A 19,054-nucleotide genomic window follows, 5' to 3' on the forward strand; every position below is an offset into this window, starting at 1 on the left:
AACTTCTCCTAGATGTAGTGAAGATGCTCCTGTAACACAATGTGACACAAATGCACAACTGTGCATCCCCATTCACTCACAGTCCCATTCACAAGGTGGCTGGATGTGGCTCTCTATACATAACATAGATCCAGTGGTGCTCAAACCTCCTTGGGCAACAAGTAGCCCTCAACACACATCATATTTTCACTCTTGCTTTCCACTGGATTGAGCAAGAGCTTTAGAAACCATTTGAATTTCTCACATGCATTTTATTGGGTTTGTTTATTTTAAAGCAGATATGGCACTGCTTTCATATGCATGTTGGAGTGTGAATATCATAGAAAAGACAAAACTAATTTTGGGGGGCAATTATCAGATTTGAGAAATATGCAAAGAAACTTGAATCCAGTTAAAATGAGGGTTGCAAAATTATATAATTTTTTTTGCTCTTCATAATTAAAACTTTATGTTTAGTTACCTTTATCAATGTTGCACTGTTTCCCAAGAAAAGTTGTGATGCTACAGAAATTGTCTGTAGTGCAGACACAGTTTTTAAATTCTGGGTACTCGTCAGCCAGGACCTGGATGATTCTATTACAACCAATAGCGTCTTCTGCCTTGCATCTGTTACCTAGAATTCACCATTAAAGTTATAATGTTGTTAATGTTTATGAACACTTAAGGGATATGGCTACATAAAACAATTCAATTGAAGCACAAAAATAATACATTTTGCCAAGAGAAGATGGTTTGAACTTAGTTTTGTTTGAAAACCTGTCATAATTTATGAATTTTAAATAATATGCAGAGTGATATAATAAAGTTGTGGGTACAATATTGCCTTCATTTATTTGATCTGACCCATTGCCAGAATGCCTGTTCTCATTTCCAAAGTACATAAAACCTTAAACTCATGCCTTTTATTCTAGGTAGATGAGGCACAGAGACCAAACTAAAAAAGTGCACAGGAGTCAAGGGGCACATCCTGAACTGAGGCACTGAGACACTCATCTTGATCCTGTGTAGAAATGAGGTGCCTGGTACAGGGCAGGAATTCACAGTGCAGGCTAAGGCACTGCCACGTAATGGAGTAAGAGAGGGGACGTAGGCGGGCAGGCGCAGTCCCATGATAATGGTGATGCTAAGCCCATGCTGAGAGATGTCAGCTCTGGTTCAGATCCCTCACTCGCGTGAGGATGGCACAAGCCTACAAATGCCTGGCCATTTGGATACGCCCTCGGAGTGCTACCCTATAGAACAACTTCACCGCCTAAGTTTGGCAATGACAACAAATTTAAAGTAGTCCAAGAATATTCTGATTTTTAATTTTTTTATAATAAAAATAAGGGAGAAGTTAACATAAAAAAAAATATGCAGAAGCCTTAGTTTGCCAGTCCAGTTTCAAGCCTGTTGCTTGCGCGTGCACTTGGACTCAATGACAAAGACACTCACACAGGCTGTCAGGTCATATTTTCCTTGTATGCGTAGTGAAAATAAAGAGCATGTACTAGTTTGTGGTACAAAGGTAAATCAATCAACCCTCTACTTTATGGACTAAAAGGTTTTAAAAGTATTTCATTACTTATTATTGCTTAAGAAAGTCACAAGTTACTTAAGAAAGTTACATAAGTAGCAGTTTAATACCACTTAAGAAAGTTTTATTTTGTGAAAGCCATGGTCTACCGTGTCAAAACAGGTATGCAGGTCCCCAAACCAGCACATTTCCTCTCTTCACCTCACAGATATTAAATATCTCATAGTATGTAAGATAAGGAGTATGTGGCTCACAAGATCCAGGCTGGTCACGGGGCAGCACGAGGATCGGTTTCAATCTACTGAGCGCATATGCTATTGTGTCTGCCCTGTCAATGGCGGTGTCTGGCTTCCTGCCTTGCTGCCGGTGACTAGCGTGGAGCAGCAGAGACCGTGTGCTCTAGTGAAACTGCAAAGCTAGCAGCCACGTGTCACCGCCGCCACGGACAAGCTTTAATGGGATTAGAGTTTTAACGTCATTTGTATGTTGTTGACACAAATAGCAGTGGAAGGCAGTCTAGGCGAAGGCCTGCAAGAGGAAACAGCGCATTTTGGCTGTGCCTGAAGGAATGGGTATCAGCTATCCCAGAGGGCACATCCCCATCCTGCCACCCCACAATCATTGTTCAAACAGTGTCTGCATTGCCCTTTCTCCAGTTGCTGCTGCTGACTAAGGAGGGTTTGGGGATGTATTAAAATGTGCACTGCTACAGGGGAATGTCGCAGTCTAGCAAGAGCTACAGTTCCCAGCCTCCGCTCCCACTTCACCTCTTGTATCAGCAAAGGGCGAGGTGACGGTGCCCGGGTTTGCCTGTATCTCTCCAATGCCTTCTGCATTTTTAGGAGTAGAGCATGACCCTGACCCTTAGGTCTCACATTTCTTTTTTTTTCCAGTAGCCAAGGAGCTCAGGAGATCTACTGAACATAATAGACATAGGACACTCCCTGACCATAAAAATAGGGTGGAAAGTATGTGGTGACATGGGAACTATGGAGGCCCGTGGAGGTGGGTGGGTGGATATTCTACTCTATATTTTATCAGGTGAGTAAGGGATAATAAAAGAATTTCAGGAGACAATTTCAGGAGGACAAATTCCGGGGGTAGAAAAAGAGCAACAAAGATCAGGAGGGGCTTGTGTAAAAATTAGCTAATTTACAAAATTTATGACTGTCTTCTTCAAAGTCCTGAGGACACTTCAAGGGTGGAGGTGAACAGAGGTAGGAGAATAAGAAACACAAATCCCAATATATTTTATGCAGCACCCCAGCCTCACTTAGCTCATCTGTCTTCATGACACTAACAAGTTGTGGTTAGGAGCCAGGCACAGGGGCTATGTTCAGAGTGGCCCTGTGCGGGGTGAACACGCTGCGCTGAATCACAGCAGCTGACAACCAGGGGGTGGAGAGGTAGGTCGTGGGGCTATGAACATACAAAGGGCATAGACAGAACCAGGAAGCACATCAGATTTATGGGTTCCCTTGCCTGGCCTCTTGAAAGCTGTGTAGAAATAACCTATTATCAGTATTGGTCTGTTTGTACACTGTGTTGATTCAGCTGTGATGAACAGCAGAAAATATTTTATTGCTGGTTTTCAATTATTGTTGCTTTACCATTGATTAGTTCTAGGTAATATATTTTAGCCTATACATATGCTTCCAAGGCATTTACAAAAAATGCTCTCTGACCTAATGCTTGTCAGCCATTATTCATAATTCAATTTATTTATATGTACATAATTTATGTACATGGGATCACAGGTAGAAGCATGACAGAGTAGAAGCTGACACTTCCAGGGTGATAATCTCTGTTCTTGCACAGTCAGCTCTTCAGTCGTCTCAGTGGGAATTGCATCTGAAGACTGCAGAGGAAAGTACTGGGTTTTCCCCTTTAGCACTGGCGAGACCACATCTGGAGTGCCGTGTCCATTGCTGGGCTCCTGAGGACAAGAGGGACATGAGCATACTGGAGTGGCCCCGGCAAAGTGCCACAGATGCGATCAATGGACTGGAGCGCCTGTCCTATGAGGAGAGGCTGAGAGAGCTGGGATTGCTCAGCCTGGAGGAGAGAAGGCTCAGGGGCGTATCAATACACATATCCATGTGTATAAATACCTGATGGGAGGGGAGTGAATAAGGCAGGGACAGATTCCTCAGTGACAGGACAAGAGGTAGAAACTGTACAAGAAATTCCACTTAAAGGTCAGAAAAAACTTTTTTAATATGATGGTGGTCTAACAGCAGAAGAGGTTGCCCAGAGGGGTTTTGGTGCCTCCGTCATTGGATATATCCAAAATCCAACTGGACACAGTCCTGGATGACAGCCTGCTGTTGACCCTGCCTGAGCAGGGAGTTTGGACTAGATCTCCGGAGGTCCCTTCCAACCTCAATGATTCAGTTATTCTAAGAAAAATAAACTCTTCCAAATCTAATATTTAAGTGACCTGAGATTTTTTTTCTTTTGAATCCAGATGTTTCCAGTTCTGAAAAATTAAGAACATGTATACTCATAGTTAAATCAGAGCTCAGAAATTTCTATTTTTTTCAGTGAAATAACAGAAGGAAAAAACCCAGAAAACTCCAAACCTCAAAATCTTCATTCTGCAGTGCTGAAACATTTTTGACATTTTAAAAGTGAAAACATTTGATTCCATCAAAATTAAATATTTCAGTCTTTTCCATCCTGACCTGGAAGTTGACTCTTTTTTTTTTTTTCACTGTATCATGGCACAGAAGAGGAAGTGGAAGAAGGACTGGACTCAGAGGACTATAAACTGAGACTCTGAAAATGCTGCTGTAGTAGTAGGGGAGCAGTGATGGACAGTTTCACAGAGAAAGGAGTGACTTAGGCAGTCATCTGGAGAGTGTTCCCAGACCTGCTCTGAAGAACAAAAGATGGAGGTCTTGATAATGCACACATTTAACTTGGAGGTTACAGCCTGAGGGACTGAGTTATTGAACTCATACCACAGAGTAGGAGTGTAATTATCATTGGTAGTTAGGGTTTTCATAAAGAAACTAGCAAAAGAAATATTTGCCCCATTGCCTATTGCCTCCAACTAACACATTCTCACTCAGCACTGAAGGGCCTTTTCCATTCCTCCAGCTCATCCACGAAGTTGTTAGTCTTGCACATGTAGAGCACTCTTGACAGACAGTATAATGTTATTCTTACTAATAATGCTGCAGGTAGATTTTCTGTCACTGTTTCTGTGGGCTCTCTGAGAGGTACCATCAGCTGTCTGACTGTGGGTTTACACCCTCTGGGGTCATGGCACCTAATAAGCACATTTAGAATAATTTGTCCTAGACCCAACACAGTATCTGAGTGCCCTGCAATGCTGGAGAGTCCTTGCCAAAGGCTTTTATCCTAAGGAAATATACAGATGCAAAAACAAACAAGAAGAATTTATTTTCAGAAGGTTTCTCTGACCCAGTTACAAATACCATTAATATCAGTGAATAAGCACATAGGACAATAAGTGAGGGAAATGGCATATTATGGGACAATGTAATAAATCCAAAGGGGAGACCACAGAAGTCATCATGCTGGCCCACTTCATCTGGTTGCAGGGTATGATGAAGAATAGGCTACAGTACAAATCCTGATCTTCATGTCAACTAGTCTTGGTGCTAATGCCTTTGTCAATGATGTGAGAGAAGCAAATTCAACTTCTGATTTGGGGAAGAGGTTTGGTTCTAGAGAGCTCATCTTTAGGGCACTGTCTTGAGCCTGACAGTACTGCATATTCCAATACTTTTTTTCAAACAGCAGTCATATCTGTTGAATGTTCCACTGTTCCACTTCACATAAAATATTTAAAAACTCAATAGAACATGAGCTGAAACCCAGTTCCTTTGGGGACTGTTGTAACCATTAGGTTATCATGTATTTTTCATTTACTCTGTCTGTTCTTAAAAGTATTCAGCCGTTCTATGCGAAGCAGATATGTATCTGAACAGGACACACTACAAAGGACCCCTCAGAGAATTTTCTGCTCTAATTATTTTAAATACTGCCTCGTGACTTGGGACACTTAGGTTCAAACCTCTGCAACAAATCAGACAGACAGAGGCATTCAGGTAGCTCACACTGCAGGTGAATGTTCTAGCAATGGGCTATTGACCATGAAGTCAAGCAGCATCTTCTGCTGCCTGGCTTCCCACACAGACCAAACGTGAGACTGGGTCCTGACATCAAGACAGACAGAGGGACATTCACTTTATCAAGTCTGCTGCAGCTGAGGCTCTGAACAAATTATGGCATCAGGACATGGCTGGTTTTGTTCAAATAATGTCAATATAAGGAGAAGGGAGGTTTCCATGGAGATATAGATACCTCTGATTCCCAGTGACGGAGAACCTGCTTTACAGAATTAAGTTGCTAGAAATGGCAGTTATGTACCTAAATACCCTTGGCTGCATTTATGAACAGGACCAAGGCATGGGCTAGGCTAATGGCAAGTGACTGTGTCTATACTGCTGCATTTCTGCATGGTACCCAGTCTGGATGGAGCCAGCTGGACTGTGAAGATAGTGTGGGCCTGGAGTCACTCCCAAAAGGCAGTTTCGTGCAGCCAGTGTGGGGGTAAGACAGCTTAGTTGGATGGATACATGCTGCCCCATGACAGTTGAACTCAGGGCCAGAAAATAGTCCCTGGCCCATTTTATTTGCTCGTATTGATGTAGCCTTGGCAGATCAAGGCCCTTGACATTTATCAGACAACAGAAGTGTCATTACTAGCTTGGTCTAATGACACTACCACACTGTACTGCCACTCTTCTTCTCCGTTCCATATTCACGGCATCTGGCAAGTGAATACTCAACATTTAACAGTAAGGTCTTGGAGGGATTTAAAGAGAGAGATGGTGACTGATGCCCAAGATTTGTTCAAGAAGGTAAAAGGAGAAAGGAACATTTTCATCTGAACAACAACAGAGATTAGGATGAGTTTCAAGTCAAACTTGTAATACCTGGTCTCCCCCCACTTAAAACATAGTTTACTTGGAAATGGTGTACCAAACATTGGAAGTGCAATAAACAGAGACAGAGACTGATTTTCTGCTTTCATTTATGTGAGAATCTGTTCAACAATTCAAGAAGGCTTAGTCACATCGTAACCTGCACTTTATCGTACCATCACTCCCTGCAAGTGAATCACTCTGACATGTAGGTCCTATTCACTGAATAAACACAGTGTGCCTCCCTACAACACAGCTTTCTTTGAGGCATGCTTTATTAGATTTGTTTCTATTCTAATACAATATTTGAAAATTACTGTAACTACTACATTGTTCTGGGTATCGTGCAAGATCATAGAATCATAGAATCATAGAATCATGGAATGGTTTGGGTTGGAAGGGACCTTAAAGATCATCTAGTTCCAAACCCCCTGCCATAGGCAGGGACACCTTCCACTAGACCAGGTTGCTCAAAGCCTCATCCAACCTGGCCTTGAACACTTCCAGGGAGGGGGCAGATCAACTCCTCCGAATTATGGAAAACAAGGTTGGAACTTTTTTCCAGCTGCATGCTGGCTTTGTTTAACAGGATCCCACAAGAGCATAATTTCTGCTGAATTCAGACTTCTTGAGTTGGTTCAGGCTCTGACTTTGTTCATAGTCCAGAAATTTCATTTATCACCTTATTGAAGAGACAGTGTGACTGTTACTGAAAATAGTATTGGCCATTGTCAAGGATTTCAGAAGTTGACTGTCTTTTGCCATCATTTTCTCTTTGAAATCTCACTGACTTCATTCAGTTACAACAGCAATATTATGATAAACTATGAATATGCAACCATTCAGCAATTCAAAATAAAGCTGTGTACACCATAAAGAATTACCTGAAATATTGCAGACATCTTGAACAACATTCCAGACATTCTCACATCCATTTGCAGCATTTATACATTGCTCCCTCAAGTGCACACATTCAGCAGTCTGGGCAGTAGATATACTTGTGAAGTACATGAACAACACTGTAAAAACAGAATATAATGACTGTTTAAGACAATAGATATTGTAATGACCTTTTTCATTTACATTTAGATTATAACAGTATAATTTACTGTAGTTTATCTAGAGATTCAAATTTTGTACCACGTTACTTTTTAACAGAATAAAACTTTTCCTCAGTTTCACAACTGGAAATTTAAATTTTAATTTTAAATTTTCAAAGTTGCAGTGTGGCATATTTTGTATTGTTTTTACCCCAGTATTATAACATCAACCATAGCTATATATGACATCAGTCCATAGATACACAGAAACAACTGCAGTTCTGAGATCCATAACAAATTATACAAAGGAAGACAGTATAAAATTCAGAGGAAACAGCATTTTATTTGAACTGCAATTTTGTCAAGCTAGAGACTACACAGGAATTCCTCGGAACAGACCATGTGAAAGAGATTTGACAGCTACACAACTGTTCGATAATAAACGAGATTTTATTTCATAATACAGTACTCTTCACCCTCTTTGTTTTTACTTCACAGACGCATCATTTCTTCAAAGCAACCCCCACATTTATGTCTTTATCTGCTTCCCTGAGTGCACTGAACCTAAAGGCCATGTTAATTGCATAAAAAAGTTCTGAAACTGAAGACTGGTTTCAAGGTAAAGAATTTTAAATCAGCACCACCCCTGGCTTATCAGTAGAAAATTAAATTGCCTTGCTAAGAAAAGACAAATCAGTTGGGGCTTAGCTCTTTCATCAGCATTCCCATGGTAATACAACCTCTAATTTGTACCCATGTGTCTTAATTTTCTATAAAATTAAGTTTCAGACACTGATTTCAGGCCTTATCAAACTAGCTGCTGAACACCTGATGGGAGTGTTTTCCTTAGGTATTGAAGGGGACAGCATCTCCCAGACCAAGTCTCCTTTTTTCCCTTATGTTCAGGTAAGTTCATATAGAATTTGAGGAATTTCCAGCACCGTTTAATTCCTTAAACATCATCCGCAAGAGGTATGAAATATTCCCTCAGGACTTGTCCCGACCCTAGCCAGAGAAATGAAATGTTTCCAATGATACATTTGAGAAATAAGAAATTAAATATCAAATATTGTTCTTAATAATCTTAAAGAGCCACTAGTGTTTAGAGGTGATGCCATCCCTTCTGGAAATGATGCTTACCTGTGATATAATAGTGCTGCCATAGGGAACACTTTCTGGAGACATATTGTTAAAGATGAAGCAACATTTAATACTTTATAACTGACAGGTGCAATAGCATCTAGCGTGCCTCAGAGACACATAAGAGGCCACATGTGCTTATCATAGGTGGTGCTAATCCTTTCCCAGTTGTGTTTATTCCTGCCAGTTCTCTGATCTATGCAGTGCTGGTTGTGAGATCAGGGATTTCCAGCCCGAAACACTCTTTTAGGCTGCTTCTGTCGGTCAGCCTGGGAGACTGGTCGATAGAAACGGCTCCTGCCACTTGACATTGAGGAACGTGCAGCTGGCCCATCCAAAGTGACAATTTTGGCTCATTATGACAATATGTTATTCCTGGGACTGTCTCCAAAAGTTCTTTCTAATTCTGAAATTACTCACTATTTATTCAGATGACAGAGAAAAAAAAGTTGCCAAATACCTTCCAGGTGAAAATGACTGTATATATAAGACAAGACAAAGTTACAAACCCAGGAACTTTTTAAGAAACGGTATTTTGCTGGATGACCATTAACCTATTTTGTAGGTACTAACATGACGGAAGATTTATGCATCTGATTAGGATCTGCCGCACAAAGACTCTGTGCTGTCTCCCCCCTGTTAAGACAGCTTTTCAGAACCAGTGGCTGAAAATGAATAGTCAAAGTAGGGCTGACTGAGCAGCCAGTTAGCAGCTCCTGCTCCTTTGTTAGGATTATTTCAGAGTGTGTTTATTTCAAACCCACCTGGAAACTGTGCCCACAAAAAGGAGGAGATGTTTTTGCAAAATAAAGAGCCGAGTGGCATAATCTATGATTGAAGCTAATTCACTCTAAGAAAGGGCTTCTCCAGTTCTAATGACATATTATGGATAGGTCTTTTGTTTCCTCAGCAGTACACAGGGGACATACTGTGGCAAGCCTACAGGAAACAAACTGGCCTACATGACTTTAGGATCCAGTGCACTGTAGCTTACACAATTGCTTAAATTAACAGTTATTGCTTTAGTCATTCACTTTAGTTATTTACTCTAGTGTTTGGAGTACTCAGCGACTGTTTTCTACTTAGAAGAGTTCAGGGCATCTAAGAGTTAGTCTGTAGCTAAAACTTTTAGAGGGATCCATTTTGATACGAAGATACATAAATTTAGATTTCTACAGGTGTCTGTATTTTTGTACAGGTGTCTATTGATTCACTGGGTAGGAGTAAAATTCCCCGTTCTGAAGAATTTCATGTCTAAAGTGAAAAGGGGGGAAAAAAGGACATTTTAGCACCTTCATTTTGCAGATTAGGAACTGAGGAACGCAGGAATTACAGTGTCTTTCCCAAGATTGCAGAATTATTATCTGGCAGATAACAATGAATAATGGAAAACCAAGCTGTGGTTTCTATCCAACTGCAAGAGCAGCAAGATAGGTAGCTCCAAAGGTGAAAGGCAAACTATAGTTGAATATAGTTTAAATACAGTTGAAAAGTGATAAAGGGCAACATTATTCTAACAAACTACCTACAGAATGTTTTTAACAGTGGAATATGAGTTTAGAGTAGTGGGATGTTAAAGAGATCAGCATGTATAGAATATGTAGAGAGGGGAAAAGGAGAATAAAAGAAATTAAAATATACTTGTCTCAATGTATTCTCTTCTACCAATTCCTTCTGTACCAGCTCTGTTGATTTTCCCTTTTTCTCCATTCAGACCCAAAGGGAAACGTCAGTAGCCCTCCGTGTAGCACTGCCAGCACTGGACACTTTCCACTTAGCAAACAAGTGGCTGCTTGTGCAGACAAGGCATCCCATTTGCGGGTCTCCTCGCCGGTTCAACTTCTTACCAGTGCCGGCCCTGCTACCCTGCCGTACCTCCCGCTTCAGACACGCTACCCGGAGCCGGGCTGAAGACGGCTGCACCAAGCCGCAGGGCCTGGACGTCGCAGGTTGGTGCGAACCCCCGACAGGTACCTGCTCGCCCCGGCCGTGAGGCTCCCCAGGAGAAGCAGCGAGGGGAGGGAGCCGTAAGGGGAACCCGCGGAGAGAAGAGGCGCGGGGAGAAGCGAGGGTCCTGCCGAGGCTGGGGGCCGCCTCCCTCCCCACCGCCCGCCGCACTTACCGAGGCAGAGGAGCGCGGCCATGGCCGGCCGCTGGCGCCTGCAGCTCCGCGCCCAGCGGCTCGCGCCGGGCGGCAGGTGCCGCTGCGGCACCGCCCCTTCAGCACCCGCCGCGGGGACAGCGCCCCGCCCGCCCGCCCGCCCGGCCCCCTCGGCGTCCCCCGGCCCCCCCGGCCCCCCCTCCCGGCCCCCGGCAGCGCCTGCCGTGCGGGGCGGACCGTGGGTGGGTGTCGTGCCGACAAAGCCACGGCAAAGAGCGGGCGGGGGCAGGTCTGTCACCCTTCCGATGTAAACACTGTGTCTTTCTCTGCCCACCTCTTTCGGTCAGGAGCAGCGGATGAAGCTTCCCCCCTCAGCCCCCCCCCCCCCCCCCCCCGCGAGCTTCCTTTGCTGCCACTGTTACACCCTCCGCTCACATTTCTCTTTTTGCCATAATCGCTAAGCTGGACTGCGTCTAGGTGACGCACGGTTCTCAGGCATTTTTCACGGGATCTGGCACTCGCTCTGCATTCAGTTCCCACTTGATTTCTGGAGAAACTAGCAGAGCAAGTCTTTGGCTGCTGCCTATAATCTCTCCGGAAAATGCCTGTTGCTACGTCTGATCCCCTTCTGTAAGCACTTTTCAATGCGTTTTAGAAGCGAATTTGTTTGTTTTCATCTCAGATGTGGAACAGGATCGTGACCTGTTAAGGAGAGGGAGCAGCTATGGAGCATGTTGGACAGCAGACCAGAGGAACAAATGACTAGTCTATAGTCTAGATCCATACTGGACTATGGGTCTAACTTCAGGAGCTTCACTAAAATACATCAAAAACCAGTCTGCCATACAAAAGTCGGCAGCTGACTCAGGTACTTAATAAAAAATAAATCAGCCATAAAGCACACAATTATACACTTGCTGGCTTCACTGGATGCTCTTTGCTTTTGCACTGGAAGGAGGAGGAAACAACAGATCCCTATTTCTCCATGCTACTTGTGAGTCTTGTTTTCACGAATTGCTTATCCCATACAGAACATTTTTAATTGGATTTGGTCCTTGAATGCTTAAAACAAAAAGATATCATAAAACTTCCAGCATAGCTAGCAGAGGTAGAGATATAGTGGGTGAAATCCTGTCCCTATTGGCCAAGCAAAACTTGAGCCAAATCCAGATTTTGCTTATTTTTTGTTTAGCTCAGGAAAATTCAATATACCAGCTACTAAGAAGAAAATTAACTCTATCCCAGCTGAAACCAGGACACTTGCATATAATTTCTTGGGTTTTTTAACTCAGATTTTAACTTAGTTAATTGATTACATTCTTTATTTAAACTCTTAATGCCAACATTGCTAAATACTTGTCTGTCTTTTTTTTTTTTGAAAGTATATTAAATAAAATAAAATGCTATTTCATCCAATATATCCAACAAACAGCCAGAGAAAAACTTTATTGTCAGGTAAAAGGAATAGCCCGAGAGAAGAATATAATTTTAGCCATGAGACAAATTTTAGGTTGGAAGGCTAAATTTGCCTTGGCCTTAATCCATTGTAACATGCAGCAGTAGGTTGCAATGCATCTTACAGCGAGGGCTGAGTTAAGCTAATGTTTAGTGTGCTCTCCTTCCTATAAAGCACTCTCCAGGTTAATGACATGCATCAATTTTGCTAATATCAGAGAATGAGATGGTGTCCTCTATGCAGTCCAGAAGAAAAGGAAAAAAATTGCCTTTTTGGAGGTGGAGAGGGGGAGAAATTATTTTGCAGTCATTGTGACTGCAGGAGCACAAGCTTATCACTACAGTGACAACAGGAAAGGAGGAGGAGGTCAGGCTATCAGGACTCCAAGGCTGTGAAATACGTTGAGAGACGAAGTACCAGAGTGATGGTGGCACAACAATTTATGTATGCAAGAACAAATATGTTGTGATTTAAACTCTATGTCTAATGACGCTATGACCAAGCAGAAGCAATGGCATGAGAACTCCATTTCTATGCTCCTGAGTTGCTAGTGGAAATATTAAAATACCAAAGCAGCTAGAGGTAACAAAACCCAATTAAAGCTCACCTTTCAGATCATTTTCAATATTTATAGACTGGATAAGAAATGCTCATTTGTCACCTGACCTTATTTGATGGATAAGAAGCCCAGAAGCTTCTTTAAGATGCTTTAATTTCTGTCACATGCAAAAGGCATTAAATTCCATATTGCTCTTAAAATCTTACCCTGTCTTCTCACAGCTGTTTCTATCTCCATTAATATCCACTGCTCACTATTGAGTTTATCTTGACTGAAAACTCCCAGTGATTATTTTCATTCAAAAATAAATCCAGCTGGATAATATTTTGAATGTATCCAAATATTTGGACCTTTCTGGAGTAAAAGGTCCTAGAACTGGCAAAAAACCCTTCAGCACTTTACACAGGTAGACAACAGATTTTTAAATGCCTGTGAAGTTTTTCTGATTAAATGGTTCCTGAAAACATATCTGAGCTGAAGAAGAAAATGTCTAGGTATTTCTCAAATTTTGTAAAACTGAATAAATAAATACATATGAATATTTGCATCAAAAATATTTATTTCAAAAAAACAAATTTTTGAATGAAAAATCTTTTCATAAAAATAACCAAATCTTTAGCTTGATAACCATATTTAACCAATCTTTAGCTTGATAACCATATTCTCTGGCAAGAATTAGTTAACACTTTCTACCTATTCTTAGAATTTCAAATCTTAGATAAGCTCTGATGGTATCACTTGTGTCTCAAAGATATGCTATTTACTCAACAAAAATGAGGCCAGTGAAAAATCCAGAATCATTTGTCAATGACTGTCTTGTCTTTTATTTATATTCTCTACACAAAAAATACTGTTAAGTTAAAGTTATGGCTAAAAGGAATTCCTAGGAATGTTGGAATATTTTAATTTTGGGGTTCTAAGTGAAAATAAGAAAAGAGAACAAAGAGAACAAAAGAGAAATTTTTCTCCTACAAAAGAGAAAATTAAGGCCAGAACCTCCATTTCTAACATCTCACAGGAGATCTGCAGGAGTCAAAAACTACCAATGACCTTTAGTGGTGTTCTCACCTCAGATTAACTAACACAATTTATCCCACTGGCATTAAGGTAGCAGCAAAAAGAAGACAGTTTGAGTTGACAGGTAGTATTCAACCCACCTTTTGAAAGACGCTACTTATGGTTTTTCCATGAGCATCACCACCACCAGCACCCTCCCCCCCCCCCCCCTTCATCTCACAGGGATCTGGGCAACACACCTCACAAGGCATGAGAATTTTGCTGGTCTTCCACAGTCAGCCATGACCTTTTATGTCTGAAAAGTATGCAGACTCCCCTTTTATACCGACAAAGTTTTCTTAGATAGCCATTTACTTTCTACTTTCTTGCTGTCTCTTCAAGGAAAAGATAAAAATACATTTTCTGAAATGAAAGTATAGGTTTGCAAAATTTTGACATAAATGACGTTTTTCAGCAGTGGGATGAGGCAACATTTTATGGCACAATTAAATGATTGCTGATAATTATTTTGTAGCTAGATTCCTATACTGGTTTTTAACTTTTTGACTTTTTATTTACTGATATCAAAACAAAAGAAAAATTAGAAGACTTTTCAAATTCCATTCTCCCATTTCTGTAATCTTTTAATTCAGCAGCTGTTTGTCCAATCATTTCAAATTATATAGAAAAATTATATCTTGTTCCACACAGTTTAAGAATACTACATTTTCTGTGGCTGAAGAGCAAAAATAGCCTTCTAATGGCAAAGGAATTGCAATAGCTATGAAATCAAATCTTGCTGTACTTTCCACAATTATTTGGGTTTTCTTTTCTTAGAAGAGACAATAAAATAATTTCTTGAAATGACAATGACATAATAGCTATACTCAAAAATTAAGCTTACACATAGGAATACAGGAATTCCTATGATTTTATTTGATGTTTAAACATTCTTTCCATTTAGGTATTTCTCCTTATTCTTTTTTAATAGAAAAAGAATATTCTCCTTTCTCTCTTTTAATAGAAAAAGAAAACTTCAATATACAAACAAATGCAATTTTTTTCCTCTCGCTTTACACCAGTGTAAACTAGGAGTAATTGCAACAATGTCAAGTAAAACAGCTGTTGGGAAGGCTAAAGCATATAATGATTAAGCACTTCATAAAACTATAGCTATCATGATAGACAGTACATCACATGACATTAGGTCAAAGTAAAACCTAGAAAAAATATTTACATAAGTTAATCAAATAACACCTTGTCTATGAATAATTGGCTTTTCAGAAACATTTGAATGTGTGAGAATGTCTTCTTTCTATGTGAAATGCTTTTTACTGAAAAACTAGTCCTCCCTCCCATCTTACCCTTCCTTTTGAAAAATCTTGACTGAAATGCAAGAATAGTGCCACAGGGAGATTGTAGCTCAGGTTTTTATAGATTAGCCTCTTTCTAACCAATAGGCCACGCTCCCCTAGTAGACTAAGTCTCCAGTGATGCACCATCTTCATTCTTTAAGAACGATTACAATGCATGGTAGGAAGCCCCAGGCCAGGGAGCTTATCCCATAAATGGAAAATGGGTGAGTACTTGATCGACCGGTCCCATGAGATATCGCTTCTATAATTTCCAGAGAGAAACATTTTATTTTAATTGTTGAAAAGTCAACATTTTCTTGGCATATAAATCTGTTAATTGTTTGTACCATTAGTATTAAATGGCAGCTGAGAGAGAAATCATGAAAGCAAGCAAGGTAACCAATGTTTTCTATTCTAAAGATCCTCAGAGATCTTCTGGAGCAACACTTGCAGACATTACGGACTAAAATGAGCTACCAAAGTTAAAAAGTCCTGTCCTTCAGGGGTGCTGACACTTGTTATTCCTATTGGCCTGAGTAGGAATTTTGAGCTTATAGCACCTTTGAGCATCACATAAGTTTTATTAAGTAGTTACTTTTTAGGCACTCGAGACTGAAGAAAAAAATAATTGGCTATTTAGCGTAATCTTATGAAAACATGTGTGACTTGCAGCACTTTGGGTTCAGGTCTTAGAAGCATGTCTGTGCTTAGAAAAGTAGCCTGGAATCTCCCCAAATCAATCTGAAGTGAAAGTTCCATAATGAACATAGAATTTACTACAAGTGAATTAGCAGAAAAAGAAGTGCAAAGTAATTCCAGAATATCACTAGTGCATAAGTAAGCATTCCTTGTAAATAAGTCACTCATTTATAGAAACATGATATAAATAAATGATGTTTGAGACTTCTTTCAAATACTTAGAGTTCTTTATAGGATACATTTTAGAACATTCCACAGCATCTAAAATATATAAAAATAAATATCTACAGTATTTACAAAGTGTGATACAATCCAATCTTTAAAAAGACTTGTAAAGACATGTTCTTTAGCTCATACTGAGGTAAGTAGGTTTCTGTAAGATTGAGAAGAAATAGGAGAGGCAGTTGTTTTGAAGGAATCTCTTTGTCCAGTTGTTGTAGTCTGTAACAAGCTAAAAGCATGTGCCGTTTGGTGGTCTCGTGTATTGAGCCAAAGTCATCCTTGCTGTAACTCCATCGAGGTAAGTTTAGTTATGCTAGGGACGAATTTGTCCCACTCTGCATTCTCTGTGTTGCCAGTGTCTTCTGCAGAAACCCTCACAGCTTCATCTAAATTTGAAGTCATGTTCATCCCTGGTATGTGGAGATGCAGTTCCACTGATTTCAATGGACTGAGTGTAGCTGGGATACCTGTAAGATAAAATAAAGATTTTAAGATGATTTTACTGTTCGTATCAGGTAGCTGACTGGCTCACCCTGTGATTGTCACTCTCTGAATGCTATGCAGGTGATGATCTATTAACAAAATGGTCTGCCAGTAAATGTTCCAAATTGCACTTGCAAATTTTAAGTGAAGACTTCTTGACTGAAGTGTAAGGGGATTTCTGATGCATAAACCTTGGTTTTCTTACTTTTAAACATTTTTAATGTGTTCTACTACTTATTTAATATGCATTACTTGGTAAATTGCCCTGTGGTTCCTTATCCAGATGCCACTGTGACCAGCAGAGCACCACAGCTTCCTGTGTACAAGTCAATCACAGAATCATAGAATAGTTTGGGTTGGAAGAGACCTTTAAAGATCATCATCTAGTCCAACTCCCCTGCCATGAGCACAGGACAGGCAGGGAGAAAAGAATAATGACAAATAATAGATATAGAGTAAAACATAATCTACAGCCACACTGTCATCTGGGTTTCATGGCTGTAACCTTGCTTGTGACACACATATAGGAATGGCAACACTACTGGAGAAGAGCAAGCTGAATTCAGGAAAAAAAACCCATTCCTTCTATAGTAAGTGAAAAGAACAGACTTCTTCAGAGGTGATTTATTTAATTCTTTTTAGATATATATTTTAGGAACAGATTAGCTGTCCTTGGAGATACTAATTTCTCTGTTATCAATATATAGCTTATATAGTCCTAGCCTATAGTGTCTGAGATAACTAGACAACCAATGTTCACATCCCTAGGAGAGGAGGGGTGAATCCTGTACTTGCAGTCCCTTGCAAAGTCCTGCTGGGATATAACATATAGTGTAATGAGAAATATAAAATAGTAAATTATATGCCATTTTCCATCTATTCACAAAGCTAGGGAATTGCACAATCATTTCAATGTTTGCCCAGAATTGGGAAAGCTTGAACAACTTTCATTTCAGACTGTGTTCATTTGTTTATCAACATGTATTGGAGAAAAATCAAGAGTGGCTTCCCAGCTGTTCCTGAGTACATACAATAACCCACCCAACAGGAAAAAGAACAGAAAATGTGAGAAAAGAAATTAATGTGAATTTCTTACTTGATCAGCCCAACTCACACCAGAATGCATGGTAAGCAGATCATTTGAAACAGTCAAGGACATTCAGGTAGTTCAATCTGTACACCCAATTTTGGTTAAAATATTTGTTATAAAATATACCACAACTTCAGAGAATTAGCTCTGAGTAGAATATAGCTGTTTATAAACACATTGCAACTCCACGGAAAATGACTTTCATACTTTCAGGTATCTGTTCTTTATTTACTTAGGAGTCTAAAGGAAGTAGGGATCCAAAGAAAATATTTATATAAAATATGATTACCTTACCCCCTCCCCAATTGCAACTCAACTTTTGAAATAAATGAGATGAAATTTTGTTTCATCAATATATAACCAAAGCTGTAGCATATTCTATAAAATATTTCTTGTAAGTTACTTTTCTTACAGTCAGTTCTTAATTGTAAACACCCTTCTCTCATTGCATTATGCTCAGATTCAAATATTGTTGTATGCACAATTAAATTTTACTTCCACAGCATCAAAAGACATAGGGACAAGTATACTACCAGTAGGTAATAGGTGCAGTACCATTTGCTGGTATTGTGTTTATGTTGGTCAATACAACGTGTTCTGAAAGTTTTGAAACATTATCAAAATTGCTGATCTGGGTGGTCAAGGATTTCCGACTCTCTGTACTGGCACGACCTCTGGTGAGCCGTTCATCATGGTGACTGCGAATGCCAAAGATGCAACAAGAAAATGCTGCTTTAAATTCTTCTCTAAATTTCCCTGTCAATCACAAAAAAGACTCATGAAAAAATTGTACTATAAACTGTGTTTCATCAGACTTTATAGATTAGAAAAAGGCAGCTATCTAAAGCAAAATTAACCTAAAACACCCAGATGTTCTTCTAATGCAGAAGTAGGAAATCACAATTTCAACATCTTGGAGAAAGACAGAAAAAATATAACCTTTGTAAGAAGATATGTGAGGTGTGGTATGAAGCCTAAATTATTCTTGGCTAGACAGAATGGACAAACAAGGATGATTTATGAAATCATGTCATGGATAGCCTGTTGATTAATAACATATCTAACAAAAACAAATAATTGAGCAATCGTAGGCTTAAATGACTGAATCATTACTTGACATGTGAAACGAGAGGGCATGGCTAATTTGTATTTCATCTTGAATACATTTTAAAAGGAGATTCAAAGTGTTCGACAGCCCATTAGTGTGCTTTTGGGGCTCAGAGTAAATTGTTCAGATCATCCTCACGCTACACACCACAAAAAAACTACAGTGGGCAAATATGTAGTGAGGATCAACAGACTTTTGTCTCCCTGTATTTAGCTGTAATACCACCAGTTTAGGTCCTAATTCTGTTGTCCATAGCCAAATAAGAAAAATACAAACTAAGACAAATCTATACGAGTAAGTAAACAGCATCCTGGCTGTTTCTTTGGCCTTG

General features: G+C 39.9%; 2 protein-coding genes across 2 annotated transcripts in view; both read right to left on the reverse strand.

Annotated features, from left to right (window-relative positions):
- The window catches only part of GFRAL (GDNF family receptor alpha like), a 29,084-nt gene extending 18,286 nt beyond the window's left edge, over positions 1 to 10,798 (reverse strand). Inside the window, exons 1-3 of the mRNA XM_050894222.1 lie at positions 10,777 to 10,798; positions 7,359 to 7,493; positions 461 to 613 (exon numbers count right to left, since the gene is read on the reverse strand). Of these exons, the coding sequence (XP_050750179.1) occupies positions 461 to 613; positions 7,359 to 7,493; positions 10,777 to 10,798 (310 nt within the window). The remainder of the gene's footprint in view (positions 1 to 460; positions 614 to 7,358; positions 7,494 to 10,776) is intronic.
- A 5,517-nt stretch (positions 10,799 to 16,315) lies between these two features.
- HCRTR2 (hypocretin receptor 2) overlaps positions 16,316 to 19,054 on the reverse strand; it is a 34,788-nt gene continuing 32,049 nt past the window's right edge. The window contains exons 7-8 of the mRNA XM_050894223.1: positions 18,171 to 18,371; positions 16,316 to 16,509 (exon numbers count right to left, since the gene is read on the reverse strand). Coding sequence (XP_050750180.1) covers positions 16,316 to 16,509; positions 18,171 to 18,371 — 395 coding nt within the window. The remainder of the gene's footprint in view (positions 16,510 to 18,170; positions 18,372 to 19,054) is intronic.

Source organism: Gymnogyps californianus, chromosome 3, assembly GCF_018139145.2.
Source record: "Gymnogyps californianus isolate 813 chromosome 3, ASM1813914v2, whole genome shotgun sequence".
In the NCBI taxonomy this organism is placed as follows: domain Eukaryota; kingdom Metazoa; phylum Chordata; class Aves; order Accipitriformes; family Cathartidae; genus Gymnogyps; species Gymnogyps californianus.